General features: G+C 49.4%; 2 protein-coding genes across 3 annotated transcripts; both read left to right on the forward strand.

Moving 5' to 3' along the window:
• The first annotated feature begins 264 nt into the window (after positions 1-264).
• On the forward strand, positions 265-5,886 carry Aoc2 (amine oxidase copper containing 2). The gene is given in 17 exon segments (XM_032914498.1): positions 265-1,425; positions 1,428-1,814; positions 1,817-1,878; positions 1,880-2,249; positions 2,252-2,337; positions 2,340-2,583; positions 2,586-2,660; positions 2,663-2,762; positions 2,764-2,960; positions 4,779-4,826; positions 4,829-4,880; positions 4,882-4,941; positions 4,943-5,010; positions 5,182-5,206; positions 5,208-5,310; positions 5,577-5,656; positions 5,658-5,886. Coding segments are annotated over 17 exon segments (2,163 nt in total). The 5' UTR covers positions 265-1,397; the 3' UTR covers positions 5,836-5,886.
• A 968-nt stretch (positions 5,887-6,854) lies between these two features.
• Positions 6,855-14,245, forward strand: Aoc3 (amine oxidase copper containing 3). Of its 2 annotated transcripts, none has more exons than XM_032914489.1 (4): positions 6,855-8,533; positions 10,778-11,063; positions 11,388-11,517; positions 12,394-14,245. In XM_032914489.1, exons 1-4 carry the CDS (start codon positions 6,934-6,936, stop codon positions 12,820-12,822), a joined length of 2,445 nt encoding a protein of 814 aa, XP_032770380.1. In that variant the 5' UTR covers positions 6,855-6,933; the 3' UTR covers positions 12,823-14,245. The 2 variants fall into 2 exon arrangements, with proteins under 2 accessions (XP_032770380.1, XP_032770381.1); XM_032914490.1 differs by having other exon boundaries at positions 10,778-10,989; positions 11,395-11,517; positions 12,394-12,997.
• The last annotated feature ends 5,829 nt before the right edge of the window (positions 14,246-20,074 follow it).

The following is a 20,074-nucleotide window of genomic DNA, read 5'->3' on the forward strand; positions in this document are numbered from 1 at the left end:
CGGCCGGCTTGTGTGTGAACTTGCTAGTTGAACTGCTTCCTTTCTTCCCAGAGGGAAGTGGTTTGTTCATGCTGTGTTATTGAAGCTGCCTCTTGCCATCAGATCCCAAGTCCTTCCCAGTGATACCCTGAACTTCCAGCAGAGGCTGCTGTGGTTACATGTGGGAAAGGCAGCTCAGGCTGACCCTGTCCATCCAGTTCTTATCTCCATACTAGCTTGCCTCTCTACATAATGCTTCAACTCTTTTGAGGGAACTCCTAGTGTTGGTTTATAATAACCCAAAGTACTCATAGGAGGCTTAGATCCCTCTGAAATAACATGTCCTCACTTCTCTCCAGACAATGAGACTGATTGTCTGCAGAGGTTTAAGGTCCCAACTAGGTAGGGACATCTGTCCCAGAGCTTAGAGCCACTAGCTAACAGTTCTGCCTGCCCGCCTCCAGGGTTACTAAACACTTGCTGAGCATGACTACATTTTAATCAAAAGCAGTCTGCAGAGTGCTTTTATACTTCTTAGTTATTCATTTGGATGTTTGTTTTCCAAGACAGTTTCTCTGTGTAGCTCTGGCTGTCCTGGGACTTGCTCTGTAGACCAAGCCTGCCTTAAACTCAACAGAGATCTGCCTGCCTCTTGTCTCCTGAGTGCTGGGATTAAAGGCATGTAGCTTTTATTTTTTAAGGCAGAGTATCATCTTGGTTGACCTATAATTCACTCTGTAGCTTAGTTGACCTTGAACTCACGGTAGTCCTCTTGAGTGTTGGTATAAATGACCATGCCCCATGTGCCTTCATAGGGAAGAAACTCAAGATAGGTGGGTAGCTCCATTAAGGCTACACAACTTGGTGGACTGGATCATTGTATAGACCTGAACACAAAGCTCAGAAACTCAACCCGTCTTTTCACTGACTGGATAGAATAAGGCCTGGTCTCCCAAGTCGGGCACTCACTTTGTTAGGTCCCAGGTAGCACCGACTGCTCAATGCTGAGTCAGGCAGTGGGTCCAGGAACTATTGGCTGGGGTGTAATTTTGCTAAGAGGTGTTTTGTTTTGTTAGTACTTGTGTGTTACACAGGGAAAGTGTATCAAAACTGCCTTCTCAGAGCTGTTGAGGTACAGGGGAGTTTAGCATCATTACCTACCCTATGTCTTCTCACCTGGTCTTAATGATAAAACTTAGTAATTAGTGGCCAATAGCAGTCAAAGTTTAGGGATAGGAACAAGCTATGTAGGTGGAAGTAATGTGTTGAGCAGAATTACTTAAAGCAAGATCAGAAATTTACTATCCAGCCCACAGGGAGGAGTTCAGTCCGTTTCTCTTCATCATCCTGAACATAAGCCTGCCTCAATGTCAGAAACAGAAAAGAACCATTAGGACCGGTGCCGCTCAGCATCAGCCATGAACCACAAGGTGCTGCTGATATTTCTGGTGCTCTCTTGTTGCTCTTTGCTCTGGCCTATGTCTCGCTGACTAGGCAAGGCAGTTCCAACCAGTCTCCTCAATACCCTTCCATGCCTCCCAGAATTCATTCCTGGACACACCCTGGCCAGAGCCAGCCGTTTGCAGACCTGAGCCCTGAGGAGCTGACAGCTGTGATGAGCTTTCTGATCAAGCACCTGGGGCCAGGGCTGGTGGATGCAGCCCAGGCTCGACCCTTGGACAACTGTGTCTTCTCAGTAGAGTTGCAGCTGCCTGCCAAGGCTGCAGCCCTGGCCCACCTGGACAGAGGGGGGCCCCCACCTGTGCGGGAAGCACTGGCCATCATCTTCTTTGGTGGACAACCCAAGCCCAATGTGAGTGAGCTGGTGGTGGGGCCCTGCCTCACCCCTCGTACATGCGGGATGTGACTGTGGAGCGTCATGGCGGCCCCCTGCCCTATTAACCGTCGTCCCATGCTGAAAGCTGAGTTTGTTCAGATATGGAGGCATTTGAAAGAGGTGGAGTTACCAAAGGTACCCACCTTTCTGGCTTTTGTCTTGAACTACAATGGTTCCACCTTGGCACCTCTACATTCTACTGCTAGAGGCTTCAATTCCGTAGCATCTCCGGTCTGGAGTGTCCTTCACCCCGTGGGGCTAGAGCTATTGTTGGACCGTGGGGCCCTGGACCCTGGCCACCAGGTAGTCCAACAGGCCTTCTACACTGGGCATTGCTATGCAGACTTGGCCCAGTTGGAATGGGAGTTTAAAGCTGGCCGCCTAGAAGCGATTCAGGTCCCTCTACCCACACCAAATGGGGCTTCCTCCCTGAGGCTAGAGTCACTCCAGACCCTCCTCTTCCCCTTCAGTTCTCACTCCGGGGTCCCCAGTTCAACATACAGGGAAGCTCAGTGATATCAACCCCTCTGGACGTTTTACCTTTGGTCATGGGGTATTTGGTGACTTAAGAATTTTTGATATTCGGTTCAAGGGTGAGTGTGTGGCTTATGTAGTCAGTGTCCAAGAGTGTCTGACAGTTTATGGCGCCGATTCCCCCAAAACAGTGACGATCTGGCACTTGGACAGCAGCTATGGGCTTGGTCAAAACAGCTGAGCCTAGGTTCGGGGGCCGGAGGGAGGAGGTGGATTGCCCTCATAAGCGACAATGCTGACATCCATGTACTGGTAGGTACAGGATCAGTCCTGCTGCTCCCAGGGGCTGTGTGTGTATTTGAGGAGGCCCAGAGATACTCCTTTGAAGGCATCACAATGGGATCGGGGGTCATTTCTGTGGTGGTTTGGCCAGCTCAGACCTCCTGGTCAAGTTGGTGTCATCAGTGGGCAACTGATTACATTTGGGACTTTATGCTGCACCCAAGTGATGGGGCACTTGAAACGCGTGTCCATGCCACAGGCAATATCAACACAGCTTTCCTGAGTGGAGGAGCTAAAAGTCTCCTCTTTGGGAACTGTGTGGAAGGAAGAGTGCCGGGGGCAGTGCACGCACATTCTTTCCACTTCAAACTGGACCTTGATGTGGCAGGTGAGTTCTGAGGTTGAGGCTTGAAGGTTGGGAGTGGGCCACAGGGCAGAAAGCCCCCAAATGAAGGTGTGACCTGAAAGGTTCCAGGGCATTCTAATCCCTCTGGGTATGGGAAGGAGGAAGGATTGTCTGAGTGCACCTGCAGTCACAACTGGGGGTCTGGACAAGGTGAAGGGGATCTCTTGCCAACTCCTACCCTCTGACCCCCTGCCCCCGGATTGCAATTGTAAAATTAGTTTTAGTATAATGGCTGCCTTAGCCTTGAGGGACCCTCTGGGGAAATGAGTTGAGCTTAGAAACTGAGTGGAGCTACAGCCAGGCACTTGTTACTTGAGCTTAGAGTGGGTGGAGAGGGCAGGGAACTGAGCAGAGGTAACCAGAAGACTGGCTGAAGAGCTTTCAGTAGGGCAGGGGTGTGTGTGTGGGCACATGGGGATATCGGGGCTGGGGTTATCTGCAGTTAGTGCTCCTTAAGTGGTATGAGGAAGGCCACCCTACCCTCTGGTCACTATGAACTGTCCACTATTACAGCCAGCCTGGGACAGGCAGGGTGTAAGTATGGAGGACAGAAAAGCTCATAAAAGCACAGACATGGACCCGGAAAGAAGCCTAGACAGGAAGTGGCTGCCCAAGGGTGTCTACGTGTGTCTTGTGAAGTCCGGTCTTGAGTATGAAGTCCTGCATGTGCCCGGCCACTGCACACTGTACCTGTGTTTGTGGTCTTTTTCCTGGGAGCGGAGGGGGTAGAAGTAAGACTAACATGATGGCCATAAAGTCTGACCTGTGCACTGTGACTCTCTAATTGGAAAGTTCTCCTCAACAGCTCAGTGTAAAAGAGCCAGCCTCTAGGTACTGAGTTTATAGTGTGCATCATGGTCACATTTGAGGGAACTGAATGACCTGACATTCAAGAAAATGATCAAGGACTGTACGGTGTGGCAGGGTTTGGGTGTAAAGGGATTTAAGAAGCTCCTCGGTGATGGGAAGCAATGAATCAGACTTTTGAAGGAGACCGGCACTAGTGTCCCCTGTGCTAGGAGTGCTGGAGTCCTAGAGCTAGGAGGAGTATATATAGGGACTGTGGGGGTGGAGGGTGAGGGGATTGGTTTCCAAGTCAGTTCAAGACAAGTCTCTGTCATAGTGTTTCAGTCGGTGTGTGTGCTTTCCCGTGTATGAGTACAACCATAAAACAGCATTAATTAGATTTGCTGTAGAAAGTGGGGATCAGAAGCAAACTGTTCTAAGGTCTTCTGGGTAGGCTGATGCCAACAGAACCTCTATGAGGGCAGAGATGTTTCGTATTTAGCCATATGTGGCGGCCAAGCAGTTTGCTTGCTTGCTTGATTATTATTATTTGTTGTTTGCTTATTCATTTATTTGAGGCTGAGTTTCACTATATAGTAGAGCCTTTGGATTCCCTTTTATTTATTTACCTATCTATTTATTTTAAGACAGAGTCTCCCTGTAGAGCCCTGATTACCTTGGAGGTCTCTATGTAGATCAGTCTGGCCTTGACTTTGCAGTCATCTCCTGTCCCTGCCTCTCAAGTGCTGGATTGCAGGTATGTACAATTATGCCTGGCAATATTGAGCTCTTTAAATATAGCTACACGATTGGAGAGCTGCATTTTTAATACACGTAGCCACACACGACTAATGGTTATCCTATTGAAATATGGTAGGTTCGGAAAAGCCAGGCTAGCACTTGCCCAGGCCCATGCCTCCCAGCACAGGGTGTTCTCTGATGTCTTTGGCCAGGCCAGTGCTATAGGCACCCAACCTCACTCAGTATAGAACTCCCCTTTCCTTAATCTGACAGGTTTGAAAAACTGGGTGGTTGCTGAAGATACGGTCTTTAGGCCTGTTGCGGCCCCTGGAACCCAGGGCTTCAGCCACAGTGCCCTCAGCTGACCAGGCAGGTCCTGGGGGAGCCCTCTTCCTCCATAGCTTTACCTGGCTGCCAACTAGCCCAATGCCTGGGGTCCACAGCCCTCCTAGTGTGGATGTACCGTTGGGGAGCAACACGGAGAGGGCTCTCAGCTGGGGGAGGTGAGAAGGGCCCTGAAGAGGGGGTAAGGGAAGACCTACCCCTCTCAGCACTCACAGATCCCGAACCTGCTTTCAAGTAGATGGTGGAAATGGTGTCAGTCTGACCCAAGGGGTTCTAGGCCTGTAAAGCTCTTCGATTGTATTCCAACACTGCCTTTCTACAATCCCTGGCCGGAAGCTTGTAGTAACCCAGAGGAAAGGCAGAATCACACAGCAGCAGCATCCAGAATGACATGTGGATCCACACTATGGTCTTTGCTGACTTCATCAACAATGAAACCCTCTTAGGAGAGGGTTGGTGGGTTTAGAGATAATGGAGAAAGCCTTCTCTTCTGGTGTCTTGGCTGTCCAGCCTCTGTCTAAAACACCAGGTTATCCCTACTGGGGGAAATTAGTGGCAAGAGTGGCGTCCCTGCCCAGCCTAATAACCTATACAGGTTATTAGATATTCGATGTAGGAATGAGGGTGGCAGATGCAGAAACCAGGCTGAAGCTGGAGGTTGGGAAATTGCAGCTAAGAGGTGATTCTTTGCCTCCAAAGGCCTCCAACTCTTCTCTCCTCCTACAGGATCTGGTGGCTTGGGTGACAGCCAGTTTCCTGCACATTCCCCCATGCCGGGGACATACCAGCACAGTGACTGTGGGAAACAGTGGGCTTTTTGCTCCAACCCTACAATTTCTTCAATGAAGATCCCTCTACTCCCCTGGCAGCATGTACATAGAGGAACCAGGACGCGGGGCTCGTTAGCATCAACCTTGTGGCCTACACCCAACAGCTGCCGGACTGTGTTCCCATCTTGCTCTCCTTTTCCTATGAAGGCTTATAGGCCTCAGGCTGTGGGGAGCCCCCAGGATAGGAGGATACAGCGCACACACTCCTGTTCTGCTCCTGTGTTTTTATCACCAGGTTCCCATCCTCTGTTCCATAGAAAACATTCTTTCTGGACTGAAGACCTGGGTATCCCCCTGTGTATTGATTTTTTTGCTTCCTGCCTGTCTTTTGTGTGTGTTTCTACTTAAGACAGGGTTTTTCTGTGTGGCTCTGGATGTCCTGGAACTTGCTGTGAAGACAAGGCTGACTTCAACTCCCAGAGATCTGCCTGCCTCTGACTCCTGAGTGCTGGGATTAAAGATATACACCACTACCCCTGGCTTCTGCTAGTTACCGAAATGATAATTTATAAAAAATGTTTTGGAATACACAATTACCACAGGTTCTATCATTTCAAACTCACTGGTGTTCACAATATCATACCAGGCTGTTTATGTGTGTGTATCTGAAAGGAACGGTAGTTATGTATGATTGATAATAAAACGGTTTGCAAAATTTTGAGTTTTATTCTACTTGGCTTTTTAAAGCATGTAGAGCTTTATCCCAGGAGAATATTAAGGACTCAGGCCAAGGAAATTAGTAACAGAGCCACAGGGCAAGGGTGGGGAGGGTAGGTAGATCTGGCCAAGGAATGTTTCTTGGAAAAGAGGCTGGAAGTGAGGGTTTCCTTGAAAAAAAAATACTTCACAGGGAATATAAAGAAAACAGCTGGCCTTCAAAGGGTGGGAGTTGGGGAAGAAGTTAGTCTGCGGGCCCAGGGCGATGGGGCAGACCCGGCTACTTTCTGGCAGTAGAGTTCCATACACAGACTGGATCCCTCCCCCTTCCCTCAACTCCAGTTCTCCCCAATCCCAACCCTGACCCAGAGACCAGAGTCTGATTTGGAAGCTGGAGGACAAAGCCATGTAAGGTCTGTGGATATCACTACAGCCAGCTCAGACCCGCCTCCCAACCCCTGGCTCTGGCCTCCCTGCTCCTTCCCATCCTGGCAAAAGCGTCAGACTGCAGAGCTGCTCTGTTCGGCCTAGCGCCTGGGCGACCCCAGCCAGGAGGAGTCCGTTTCTGGTAGAAGCCTGTCCAGCCTCAAGGAACAATGACCCAGAAGACCACCCTAGTGCTCCTCGCCCTGGCTGTCATCACCATCTTCGCTTTGGTTTGCGTCTTGCTAGCTGGCAGGAGCGGAGATGGGGGCAGACTGAGCCAACCTCTTCATTGCCCTTCCGTTCTTCCTAGCGTCCAGCCCCAGACACACCCTGGCCAGAGCCAGCCGTTTGCAGACCTGAGCCCTGAGGAGCTGACAGCTGTGATGAGCTTTCTGATCAAGCACCTGGGGCCAGGGCTGGTGGATGCAGCCCAGGCTCGACCCTCGGACAACTGTGTCTTCTCAGTAGAGTTGCAGCTGCCTGCCAAGGCTGCAGCCCTGGCCCACCTGGACAGAGGGGGGCCCCCACCTGTGCGGGAGGCACTGGCCATCATCTTCTTTGGTGGACAACCCAAGCCCAATGTGAGTGAGCTGGTGGTGGGGCCCCTGCCTCACCCCTCGTACATGCGGGATGTGACTGTGGAGCGTCATGGCGGCCCCCTGCCCTATTACCGGCGTCCTGTGCTGGCCAGAGAGTATCAGGATATCCAGGAGATGATCTTCCACAGAGAGCTGCCCCAAGCATCTGGTCTCCTCCATCACTGTTGCTTCTACAAACGCCAAGGACACAACCTGCTAAAAATGACTACAGCCCCCCGTGGTTTGCAATCAGGGGACCGGGCCACCTGGTTTGGCATATATTACAATCTCTCAGGGGCTGGGTTTTACCCTCACCCCATTGGCTTAGAGCTTCTGGTAGATCACAAGGCCCTGGATCCTGCCCTGTGGACCATCCAGAAGGTATTCTACCAAGGCCGTTACTATGAGAGTCTGACTCAGCTGGAGGACATGTTTGAGGCTGGCCTGGTGAATGTGGTTTTGGTCCCAGACAATGGCACAGGTGGGTCCTGGTCTCTGAAGTCTTCAGTGCCACCAGGCCAAGCTCCTCCTCTGCAGTTCCATCCTGAGGGACCCCGGTTCAGCGTCCAGGGGAGTCAAGTGACATCCTCCTTGTGGGCTTTTTCTTTTGGTCTTGGAGCTTTCAGTGGCCCAAGGATCTTTGATATCCGCTTTCAAGGGGAGAGGGTGGCCTATGAAATCAGTGTCCAGGAGGCCATAGCCCTCTATGGTGGTAATTCCCCGGCATCAATGTCGACCTGCTATATGGACGGTAGCTTTGGCATTGGCAAATACTCTACCCCGCTGACCCGCGGGGTAGACTGTCCATACCTCGCCACCTATGTGGACTGGCACTTCCTTCTGGAGTCTCAGACCCCCAAGACACTACGTGATGCCTTTTGCGTGTTTGAACAGAACCAGGGCCTCCCGCTCCGGCGACACCACTCAGATTTCTACTCCCACTATTTTGGGGGCGTTGCGGAGACAGTGCTTGTGGTCAGATCCGTGGCTACCTTGCTCAATTATGACTATGTGTGGGACATGGTTTTCCACTCCAATGGGGCCATAGAAGTCAAATTCCACGCCACGGGCTATATCACCTCGGCTTTCTTCTTCGGTGCTGGCGAGAAGTTTGGGAACCGAGTTGCCGAGCACACCCTGGGCACGGTACACACCCACAACGCTCACTTCAAAGTGGATTTGGATGTGGCAGGTAAGACATCATGTGGGTTACTCACAAAAGAAAGATTAAGGGGTTTATGCTTTCCTTCGGGCGGGCTGGCAGAGAAGGGGCAGTTGAGTTTGATTTGCATCTTAGCTTTCTGCGAAGCTACCAGATTCTATACATGTGACCTCCTTACAACATCTTGGGAAATGGCTCACCCCAGGGAGAAGGCTAGGTCTGGCTTCCCGGGGTCCCTTGAGTTTATGTGGGCCTCTGTACAAGCAAGCAGGTGTTTACTTTCCAACCCAGCTCTGTACCGCCTTGCTGCAGCCCTGGAAGGTCTGTTTGGGTCCGTCGAGTCTCTGTGTATGGAAGCCAGTCTTGGAAAAAGCATTGATTTACATTTTCTCAGGGGAGACTCTCCCCTTCCCTGGTTCCTCATCTCTTTCAGTGCAGGGGTACACAGGGTACTGTGGGGAGAGAAAAGTTCCAGACGGCTCCTGGAGTTTGTGCTCACAGCCAAGGCTCCGTGATTTCCTGAAGATCTTCTTTCTCTTTTTAATTCCCTACCTACATTGAGCCATCACCCAGTTGGGTTGTTTGTTTGTTTTTGTTTTCTATTGTGATGATGAAATCCCTCAAAACTATTACTAGGTCACAGTGTTACCCTCTGTCCCTGTGAAGCCACTTTTTTTTTTTTTTTTTGAGGGATTTTGAGACAGGGTTTCTCTCTGTAGCCCTGACTATCCTGGAATTCACTCTGTAGATCAGGCTGGCTCAAACTCTCAGAGATCTATCTGCCTGCCTCTGCCTCTAAAGTTAAAGGGATTAAAGGTATCTGCCACTACCACCCAGCAGCAGTCCCCTCTGAATGATCTCAGTTCCAGGGTCTACTGTGTACACAGAGCCTTCCACTTGTGCTAACATGCTGTGTCCACATCCCACAGCTGCTGACTTGCTGACACCTGCAGGATGTAACCTCCAGAAGGACTTCCCTTCTGCCTGCTCTGACCCACTCCAGTGTACTGCTGTAGCTGTACCAACATGCTCCCACGTCCTGGACACATAGCCCATGGCGTCCCTGTCCCTACCTGTGCCTATATTCCTGGAACACTGACCCTGTCTCACTCAGGCCTCCTCACCCTGCTGGCCCAGGCTGTGGGTTCTCTGACCCCTGTGAGCCTGGGAGAACCTGAGAGGAAGGATGGACTTGGAATATATTCAGCTCTGTCCTCAGGGACAAGGACAGGTTACTCCAAGAAAGAAAGAAGGAGAAAAAGAAAGAAAGGGGAGGGGGCTGGAGAGATGGCTCAGGAGTTAAGAGCATTGGCTACTCTCTCAGAGGTCCTGAGTTCAATTCCCCAGCAACCACATGGTGGCTCACAACCATCTGTAATGGGATCTGATGCCTTCTTCTGGTGTGCATGAAGACAGCTGCAGTGTACTCATATAAGTAAAAATAAATAAACCATTAAGAAAGAAAGAACAAAATAAGCAACAAAAACAATGATTGAATTATGTCTTAGAGCCTTTTCCTTAAAAAAAAAATTTATTATATATGACATACACCTTTGATTCCAGCACTTGGGAGGCAGAAGCAGTCCGATCTCTGAGTTTGAGGCCAGCCTGGTCTAAGCGTGAATTGCAGGACAGCCAGAGTAAACAGACAAACCCTGTCTCAAAAAATGACAAAACAAAACAAAACAAACAAAAAAATTACCCTTTCATTCACACATTCACTTGTGTGTCTGTGGGTGTGTGCACCTGAGTTGTACAGGCCATTGGAAACCAAAGGTGTTGAACCTTCCTGGAGCTGGGGTTCACAAGCTGGAGCTTGTGGATGGCCCAGTGGGGTTCTGGAAGATAATCTCCAGTCCCGCAGAAGGACAGTATGCACTGTTTGGTGGTTGGTTGGTTGGTTGGTTGGTTGGTTGGTTTGGTTTGGTTTAAGAGCTTTGGCTGTCTTGGACTCTCTTTGTAGACCAGGCTGGCCTCAAACTCACAGAGATCTGCCTGCCTCCGCCTCTCGAGTGCTGGGACTAAAGACGCGCAACACCACTGCCCTGCAACAGTATGACTCTAACTGCTGAGCTTTATCTCTCAAAAGCCTCTGAATATGACAATTTATAGGTTAATCGCTTTGTCTAAACGATTGGGGAGACCTTCGGACAGGGAGAGAAGCAAAGAACACAGTCAGTCTTGGGCTGCTCTTTGGTCTCCACTCTGAAGTCAGGTAGAGGCCAGAAATCGCCAGAGTGGTCGAATGACTAGCTGCTTACACACTTCACACAGGGTTGAAGAACTGGGCCTGGGCAGAGGATTTGGCTTTTGTCCCTATGAATGTACCTTGGCAACCGGAGTTCCAGATGCAGAGGCTGCAGGTGACTCGGAAGCTGCTGGAGACAGAAGAGGAGGCTGCCTTCCCACTGGGAAATGCCACCCCGCGCTACCTGTACCTGGCCAGTAACCACAGCAACAAGTGGGGTCACAGGCGAGGCTACCGCATCCAGATACTCAGCTTTGCTGGGAAGCCACTGCCCCAGGAAAGCCCCATAGAGAAAGCCTTCACCTGGGGCAGGTGAGTGGTGGGTGATCAGAGGGCTTGGGGAGGTGAGCGCGGGAGGAGCAGCGGAGGACGGATACTTGGAGACAAGTGGGGCTGGGGTAGGGGTGTCACTTCCCCTTGGGGAGCTAAAGCCAGGAAAGGAGAACTCTTTCCTGTTCGGGGGTGTGGGTGTACTGTGAAATGGCAGGGCTGTGACATGGCCCTCCAGGGTGGTGACAGCCTAGCGTTGCTCTGTGAGGAGCTATGAAAGCTGGGGTGAGAGCACTGAGTCTGCTTCCATCATAAACAGGCATCATGGGCTTAGAGACGATGGAGACCTAACCAATGCTCTTCTAGGTATCACTTGGCTGTGACCCAGAGGAAGGAGGAGGAGCCCAGCAGTTCTAGCATCTACAACCAGAATGACCCGTGGACCCCCACTGTGGACTTCACTGACTTCATCAGCAATGAGACCATTGCTGGCGAGGTGAGCTGACGGTGGGATGAACAGAGACAGGGCACGGAGATGAGCTTCACTTTCTCACCAGTGGGTCCCTGAAAGCCATCGGAACTCCGGAGGCGGGGCTGATGCCTTGCCTTTGCACTTTAGCCATTGTGACCATTTCCTTTAGAGCAGTGTTCTCAACCTTCCTCACACTGTGACCCCTTTAATACACTTCTTCCTGTTGGGCTAAACCCCCAGCCATAAGATTATTTTGTTGCTATTTCATAACTGTAATTTTTGTTACTGTTATGAGTTGTAATGTAAATATCTGGTAGGCATCATATCTTACATGCCACCCTGTGGAGGACAAGACCCTCAGGTTGAGAACCAATGCTCTAGGAGAATCTTCTAGAGCCGAGAAGTCACGCGCAAAAAACTGCGTCCTTAAGACCTACAGCCCTCAAAGTGCCAGCTTTGTAGACTGAGCCCTTTCCAGGCCCGAGGACTCCTACAGGGCTGGAAGTTACCAGAGAAAACCACAGACCACAGCTCCCATCCCTGACTTGATGGGTGTATTCTCCTTCTAAGGTTCCACAATTCTCTGCATTACACTTTGAGGACTTTTAGAGAATGAGCAAAGAAAGAAGAAAGCCTGAAGTGGCCCGTAGCGATCACCCTCCAGGGTGGGTAGGCAAAAGGCGTTGTGATGGGAAGCATCCGACATGGAGGTGCAAGCCAGCCTCTGGGCTCAATATGCATTGAGCTTTCAATGTTTACTCTTGTAGGCAGCCAAAAGAGACAGTGCTTAAAACAATTCAAGATCTATGGGCTTGTGGATAGCTTCTTCCCCGGGAGGCCGCTGTGTAGAGAGGGTGTGTCTGGCCCACCTCACCATCCTCGTTTCTTCTCTCCTACTAGGACTTGGTAGCCTGGGTGACAGCTGGCTTTTTGCACATCCCACATGCGGAAGACATTCCCAACACGGTGACCGTAGGGAACGGAGTGGGCTTCTTCCTCCGGCCGTATAACTTCTTTGATGAGGACCCCTCCTTCTACTCGCCCGACTCCATCTATTTCCGGAAGGACCAGGATGTCACGGACTGTGGTGTCAACTCCCTGGCTTGCCTGTCTCAGACTGCCAACTGTGTCCCCAACCTCCCGGCCTTCTCCCATGGGGGTTTACTTATAAATAAGTGTCCCCAAGATGGACAGTCTAGCCAAGAGCTGGGGAGTAGAGCATCAGCTGGGCTGTGCACAGGACAATCTGGTTTCTTTTGTTCCCACATCTCTGATGTCCCCTCTCCTGCTGCCCTCCTTGTCTCTCCCTCCCTGCTTGGAGCATCCTGAGCCCATGGATGCCTGACACACAGGGACATTGAGTTTTGTTGGTCGTGCCTGTGCTGAGTTCCTGCCTTGGGAGAAGACTAGCCTTGTTAGGAGCCTGGAGTAATGGCTATGGGGTTTTGTTTTGTTTTGTTTTGTTTTAAAGATGGTCCCCCACCCCCAATTTGGCTTTCATTAACAATTTTATAATAGCTTTGAGATCTCTGCAATGAAGAAACTCTCTAGAGACCCAAAGTAGGGTCTCCCTGAGTCTTGCACATCCACAGATGAGCTTGGACCCAAGTCTATGGAAATCTCAAAGATGTGATGGAAAGTCTCACTGGAGAGGACCAGGCTTGTTTGTCTCCTAAGGTTTCTCACATATCGGACAGGAGTAGGACTTGTCCCTGCTACAGCCCCGCCTTGCCCTCTTTACAAGCAGATAGTCATAGAGACAGCCGGTGGCTTGACTGGTTATTTTATCCCACTGCTCTGCTCGACTGTAGCTCTGGCCTCTGTGCAGTAGCCTGCCTTAGCCAGTTTGTGACAGTGAGCTAAGAACCATGTGTGGGCATTAAAGGTGAGAAACTGAAAACCTTGGGAACACCGCCCCCACCACCTAACTCTGGGTCTGTCCAATCAGAAGCTAACTCGGGGTCTGTCCAATCAGAAGCAGGCATGCAAATGAGCCTGAGTCTGTTCCAAGATGGGTTTGGATTGGTCGGACCTGCTTCAGCATTTCTGGTTGCTGCTTGTCTTTGCTGAGATCTGGACAGGGAAGTGAGTGGTACAAGTGTCTAAAAACAACAGACACATCATTCCCTAGCAGTCTGGCCAGCCCCATTGTTAACTAACGTTATTACTGTTATTACTGAAAGAAGGGTGCTGGAAAAATATAAGTGCGTATTGCTTTTGTAGGGAACCCAGGTTCCTTTCCCAGCATCATTATTAGGTGCTCACGACTATCTATAAATCCAGGAGATCCAATGGCCTCTCAGGGGCACCTACACTCAAGCACATACCTTCACACAGACACAGACACACAAATAAAAATAAAAGAATTTAGCCTGATGTGGTGACACATGACATTAATCCCAGCATTGGGAGGCAGAAGCAGGAGGATCTCTGAGCTTGAGGCCAACCTGGTCTACAGAGTGAGTTCCAGGATAGCCAGAGCTACACAGAGAAGCCCTGTTTTGCAAAACAAAACAAAACAAAAACAAACAAAGAAGGTTCTTTAAAGACAAAAAGAGAAGCTAACAATGAATAGGCTATAAGTGTATATCTGTTTATTTCTGCATTCTTTGAGAACTAACACCGGTTACCTCTGGGGAGGAAGACGGGTGAGAGAGAGAGAATAGGGTTCTGCGTGTCCTTCTGGACATCCTGAATCTGAATCATGTGACCATATTGCCCCGTCAAAATAAATAAGTCAGTTAAACACAAACTGTCTTTTCTTTTAAACATGCTCTGTGTGGCAAGGGAGTGGATGGCTTAAGTTCTTGAGACCAAAGAAGTAGGTGGCCTACAGTATGGTCCTGGCCTTTCCTTTCTTGTATAAATTGGGGAGCAATGTGAAGCTTCGGTCAATAGCTCCCTCCATCCCTACTCTTTCTCTTGGAGGAGGGGATAAGGAGAAGCAATGGACATAGGGACTTCTGCTTGGCCAGATGTCCAGGCTAGACCAAGAGGTGAAGTGGCAGAGACAGTGTTGGGTGCGGCTCAGTTTCTAATCAGAGAGGCGACTCGTTCACGAGCTCAGGCACCTGGAGCTTTTCACCGCCTTCTCTCTGTCCCGCCCCAATCCCTCGCTCTCCCATAGGTTGATGCGGAACCATGGATTGGGAGGGAGCCAGTCAGTGGAGAGAACGCGGACTCCGAAGGACAGGGAGGAAATCTTCCCTAAGGAGCAGGGCTAACCGTGGCTCGCTGCATTTATAACATGGTCTGGGGTGGGTTGAGAAGGATGAAGGGCAAGTAGATGCTGTGGCGTCTTGAGAGCCAAAGGGGAGGATGTGCGCTCAGTTGTGAGTTCTGACTTCGTTACTCCCCATTCTTCCAACCTAAAGAATTTTTTTTCTTTTTTCTATTTTTCCGGAGCTGGGGACCCAACCCAGGGCCTTGCGCTTGCTAGGCAAGCGCTCTACCACTGAGCTAAATCCCCAACCCCCAACCTAAAGAATTTAAATCTCCTTTAAACGCACATCTTTTTGTTCCCATCTGGGCTGCCTAGTTTTATGGCTACATAAGCTAGAGTCATTGGAGCCTCAAATAAGAAAATGCTTCCATAAGACTGGGCTGTAGGCAAGTCTGTATGGCATTTTCTTAATTAGTGATTCATGGGGGAGAGCCCAGCCCACTGAGGGTGCTACCATTAATGGGCTGGGTCTGTAAGAAAGCAGGCTGAACAAGCCAGGGGAAGCAAGCCAGTAAGCAGCACCCCTCCGTGGCCTCTGCATCAGCTCCTGCCTCCAGGTTCCAGCCCTGTTTTGAGTTCCTGTCCTGACTTTCTTCGGTGATAGACTATGCTGTAAAAGTGTAAGCCAAGCAATCCTTTTCTCTCCATTGTTTTTTGTTTTGGCTGTGGTGTTTCAGCACAGCAATGCTATTCCCAACAAAGACCCTTGGCCCCTTCCCAAGGTTGGTGGCAGCATTCGGCTCCTGGGAAGAGAAATAGAAGAATGCTACTTGCCATCACCAGGTTCACTTGAAATTCATTCCCATGATGCCCAGCTCTGGACTGAGGAGCTACAATGTGAATATGTGGTAGTGTGTGTGTGTGTGTGTGTGTGTGTGTGTGTGTGTGTGTGCGTGTGTGCATGTATGAGTAAGCACACAGTTCTATTTGAAAACGTGATCCATGTGTCTATGTCTCGCCACCTTCCTGAGCTCACCAATGGCAGTGGGGGTGGTGGGAGCAGACATCTAGATCATTGGAACCTCAGCCCAGCTCAAGTCAGGAGGGTTGCAATGGGATTCCAGTTCCCTACCGTATCTAGTCTCTTCTGTAGGCCACTGCCATTGTCTACAGTACCCGCCTTAGACTTATCAGATGGCAAGGAGTGAATAGTGGAGATGGATATCCTGGTGGATTGAATGAACCAACCAGTGTTCAGAGCTTTAGGATGGATTCCTGGGGTCCTGAGAAGAAGCTGGGCAAGGGGATCCCCGAGGCTGAACAGAGAGAATGACTAGGCCTTCTCTGGTGTCTTAGTCAGGGTTTCTATTCCTGCACAAACATCAGGACCAAGAAGCAAGTTGGGGAGGAAAGGGTTTATTCAGCTTACACTTCCACATTGCTGTTCATCACCAAAGGAAGTCAGGACTAGAACTCAAGCAGGGCAGGAAGCAGGAGCTGATGCAGAGGCCACGGAGGGATGTTACTTACTGGCTTGCTTCCCCTGGCTTGCTCAGTTTGCTTTCTTATAGAACCCAAGACCACCAGCCCAGGGATGGCACCACCCACAATGGGCTGGGTCCTCCTCCCTTAATCACTAGTTGAGAAAATGACTTACAGCTGGGTCTCATGGAGGCATTTCCTCATGTGGGGCTCCTTCCTCTGGGATAAGTCCAGCTTGTGTGACAGCCACATCTGGGAAGGAAGACTCAGACACCTTCTCCGGGGCATACAAGATGTGCCAGATGCCTCTCTCCCAAGTTTAGTTCCAGACTCCAGCTCCACCTGAAGGAATTCTTTCTTGCAGTGAAGAGTTTTACGGAATTCAAGCAGAGTGCTGTACACCTGTAATCCCAGCACTGCAAAGTCAGTGGGAAAAGGATCATGAGCTTAAGACCAGACAGAGCTACTGCAATGATTTGAATATATAATGTCCCCATGGGTTTGTGATTTGAATATTTGTTTTTTTAAAAAAATACTTATTTATTTCATGTATGTAGGTACACTCGCTGTCTTCAGACACACCAGAAGAGGGCATCAGATCCCATTACAGATGGTTGTGAGCCACCATGTGGTTGCTGAGACTTGAACTCAGGACCTCTGGAAGAGCAGTCAGTGCTCTTAACCACTGAGCCATCTCTCCAGCCCAAATATTTGGTTTCTAAACTGGCGGTGCTATTTGGGGGGGAGGGGCTCTAGAAACTTAGAACATGGAATCAAACTGGAGGAAGGAGGCCACTGGCGAGCCCTTGGGAACTGTAATCTCTGGCCACTTCCTGTCTTGCTGTCTGCTTCCTGGTCCACCATGATTCACACCACACTGTCCTCACCATGAGAGACAGAACCTTCTGAAACTATGACCTGAAACAAGTCTTTCCTCCCTGAATTGGTTTTGTTAGGTCTTTTCCATCATTTTCCCCGTCTCTTGCACACTGGGACACTCGCGTGCACGCGCAGACACCAATGCAACAATTAAAAACCTGTCTTGGTTAGGGTTTCTACTGCTGTATAAAACACCAGGACCAAAAGCAGCTTGGGGAAGAAAAGGTTTATTTTAGTTTATCGTTCAGAGAAGTCAGGGCAGGAACTCAAGTTAGGGACACGGTGGTCAGAACTGACAGAGCCCATGACAGAGAGGTGTTTACTGGCTTGCTCCCCCCTGGCTTGCCATCAGAAACCAGACAATTGCACACGATTCATAACAGTACCAGAGTAACAGCTGTCAATTAGTGATGGAAATCACTTTCCTGTTGGGGAACACCCCAACATGAGGAACTGTATAAAAGGGGTGCAGCATTAGGAAGGATGAGAACCACAGTCCTAGAGGATGGGATGTCTACATTGAGCTTACCGGAAAATAAAGGTTGCCTGGGGTTGTCCAGGACAGACAGTAAGTAGCGTGTTCAGTTGCTGACCAGAGAGTGACTCCCCCCACCAATCAATCCCCTTTCTAGGAAGCTGATTTCCCAGTAAGTGGTCAGATCGCTTGGGTACACTTACACAATGCATAGGGTGACTAGGGGGGAAAAACACATGAATAAACCTTGGGACATGTGGAGGAGTCCCAAGCCCCGCCCCCTATTTTTTAACTTTTATTTTTGACAGGCTCTCACTATGTAACACGAATAGCCCACAACTTACCACATAGAACAGTCTGGCCTTGAACTTACAGAGCTCCACCTGCCTCTGAGTATTGGGATTAAAGGTGGGTGTCATTATGCCCACTGGTTTCTTTTCGTTAATTCACACCTTCCCTTCCCTTCAGCAACCCAGGAATACTCTGCTGTCTTCCTTCTGTATTTGTTTGTTCATTTCGGTTTGTGAGAAAAGGTCTCAGTAGGCCGCTCAGGGTGGCCTGGCTTGCTAAATAGCCCTGGCTGGCCTTGAATGTGTGGTGGTACCGAGCCAGCTGAAAATCTGTTCTTCAGTCTCCAGATACTGACTGGATCTTGCCTAGGGACCTGAGTCTTGTCAAGCCTCTGCCTGGCCATGCAGCTCCTGGAGTATCTGTCTTCACCTGCACAAAACCCTTCCTCCAAAGATTCATCTACACTGCATTGATCTGGTTGTGGTTCTCAGGAAATCACTCTTCCTCCTCCTCCTCCTTCTCTCCTCCTTTTTCTAAAATTAATTTATACACTGGAGCTGTCTTCAGACACACCAGAAGAGGGCATCAGATCCCATTACAGATGGTTGTGAGCCACCATGTGGTTACTGGGATTTGAACTCAGAACCTCTGGAAAAACAGTCAGTGCTCTTAACCGCTGAGCCATCTCTCTAGCCCAGGAAATCACTCTTCAAACCACTGTCCTTCCAGTGGTGACCATGGATCATGGGTACTGCCTTGGCAGATGTCAGAGTGACATCTTCAGTGGGAAACTGCTGAATGCTTCCTGCTGCTTCCGGAGCTCCTTCCTGCCTCACAGTCCCACACTCCCTCCTCCTCTGCGTCTGTTCTTTCTAAGAAGACTTTCCAGGGATTTCTAGACTCTCTTCCCAGGTCTGTGCTCTTGGCCTTCTGTTTTTTTCCAGAAATTGTCCTGCGTACTTCAGACTGTGGATATTAGGTGCTGACTTTCTTAGATGTCTTTGAGTCTAAAATAGCCTATTTCACAACAGCACTTTGCCTGAACCTCCTTACATGTGCTCATACACACTCATACACACACACTCACATACACACACACAAACACACACACACTCACACATACACACACTCACACATACACACACTCACATACACACACTCACATACACACACAACTCAAACACACACACACTCACACACACACTCACACACACACTCACACACACTCACACACACGTACACACATGCACACACATATATCCACCCACATGCACACCAGGCATGTACTTGTATAAGCACACAAATGCAAACACAGAGACAGAAAGAGAGAGAGAGAGAAATATGCAGACACATAGAGGCAGAAACATGTACACACATGTATATATGAATATATGCACATATAAGCACACATATGTATAAGTAAACACAAAGAACACACACAGATGTGAAGATAAATATGGGACCAAGCACGCAAACATGCATGTACACACAATAAGTACAATCCATACTGTGAACAAATGGCCAGAAATATAAATGTATGTGGTATATACACACATGTACTTATGCATATAAAATAGGTGTGTACACATACAAACAAACATAATCACATAAAAACATGCAAATACATACTCACAGATGTACACAATATGTTTACTCACACATGAACACACACAGATGTACATGCACACTAAACACAGGTGCATGCACACACATAAACTTGTACACACACACAAATACACACACTTACATGCACGTATGCATACCCTCAAACACTAATACACACAAATACACATGTATGAACACATAGAGTCATAACACACAAACAGGCATACACGCTCACACACATAACCACAGATATACAAGGACATCCGTGCACACACAAATACATGCCTGAAAAAACATGCACAATCACACATGCATAGCGCGCACACACACACCTTTTCTTTCTTCCTTCTCTCTCTCTCTCTCTCTCTCTCTCTCTCTCTCTCTCTCTCTCTCAGGGTTTCTCTATGTAACCCTGGCTGTCTTATAACTTGCTGTGTAGACCAGGCTGGTCTCAAACGCACAGAGATTCTGCCTCTGCCTTCCAAGTGCTGGGATTAAAGGTGTGCACCACTATGCCCAGGCACTTTCTTTTCTTTTTTTTCTTTTCCTTTTTTAAGATTTATTATATTTATATGAATACACTGTAGCTGTCTTCAGACACACTAGAAGAGGGTGCCAGATCCCATTACAGATGGTTGTGAACCACCATGTGGTTGCTGGGAATTGAACTCAGGACCTCTGGAAGA

Source organism: Rattus rattus, chromosome 9, assembly GCF_011064425.1.
Source record: "Rattus rattus isolate New Zealand chromosome 9, Rrattus_CSIRO_v1, whole genome shotgun sequence".
In the NCBI taxonomy this organism is placed as follows: Eukaryota; Metazoa; Chordata; class Mammalia; order Rodentia; family Muridae; genus Rattus; species Rattus rattus.

Bases quoted from the DNA above. Each gene is read 5' to 3' on its own strand.
- Aoc3 (XM_032914489.1), top strand. From the start codon at position 6,934: ATGACCCAGAAGACCACCCTAGTGCTCCTCGCCCTGGCTGTCATCACC. The intron at 8,534-10,777 runs GTAAGACATCAT...CACTTCACACAG, and splicing joins AGTGGATTTGGATGTGGCAG to GGTTGAAGAACTGGGCCTGG. The intron at 11,064-11,387 runs GTGAGTGGTGGG...ATGCTCTTCTAG, and splicing joins AAAGCCTTCACCTGGGGCAG to GTATCACTTGGCTGTGACCC.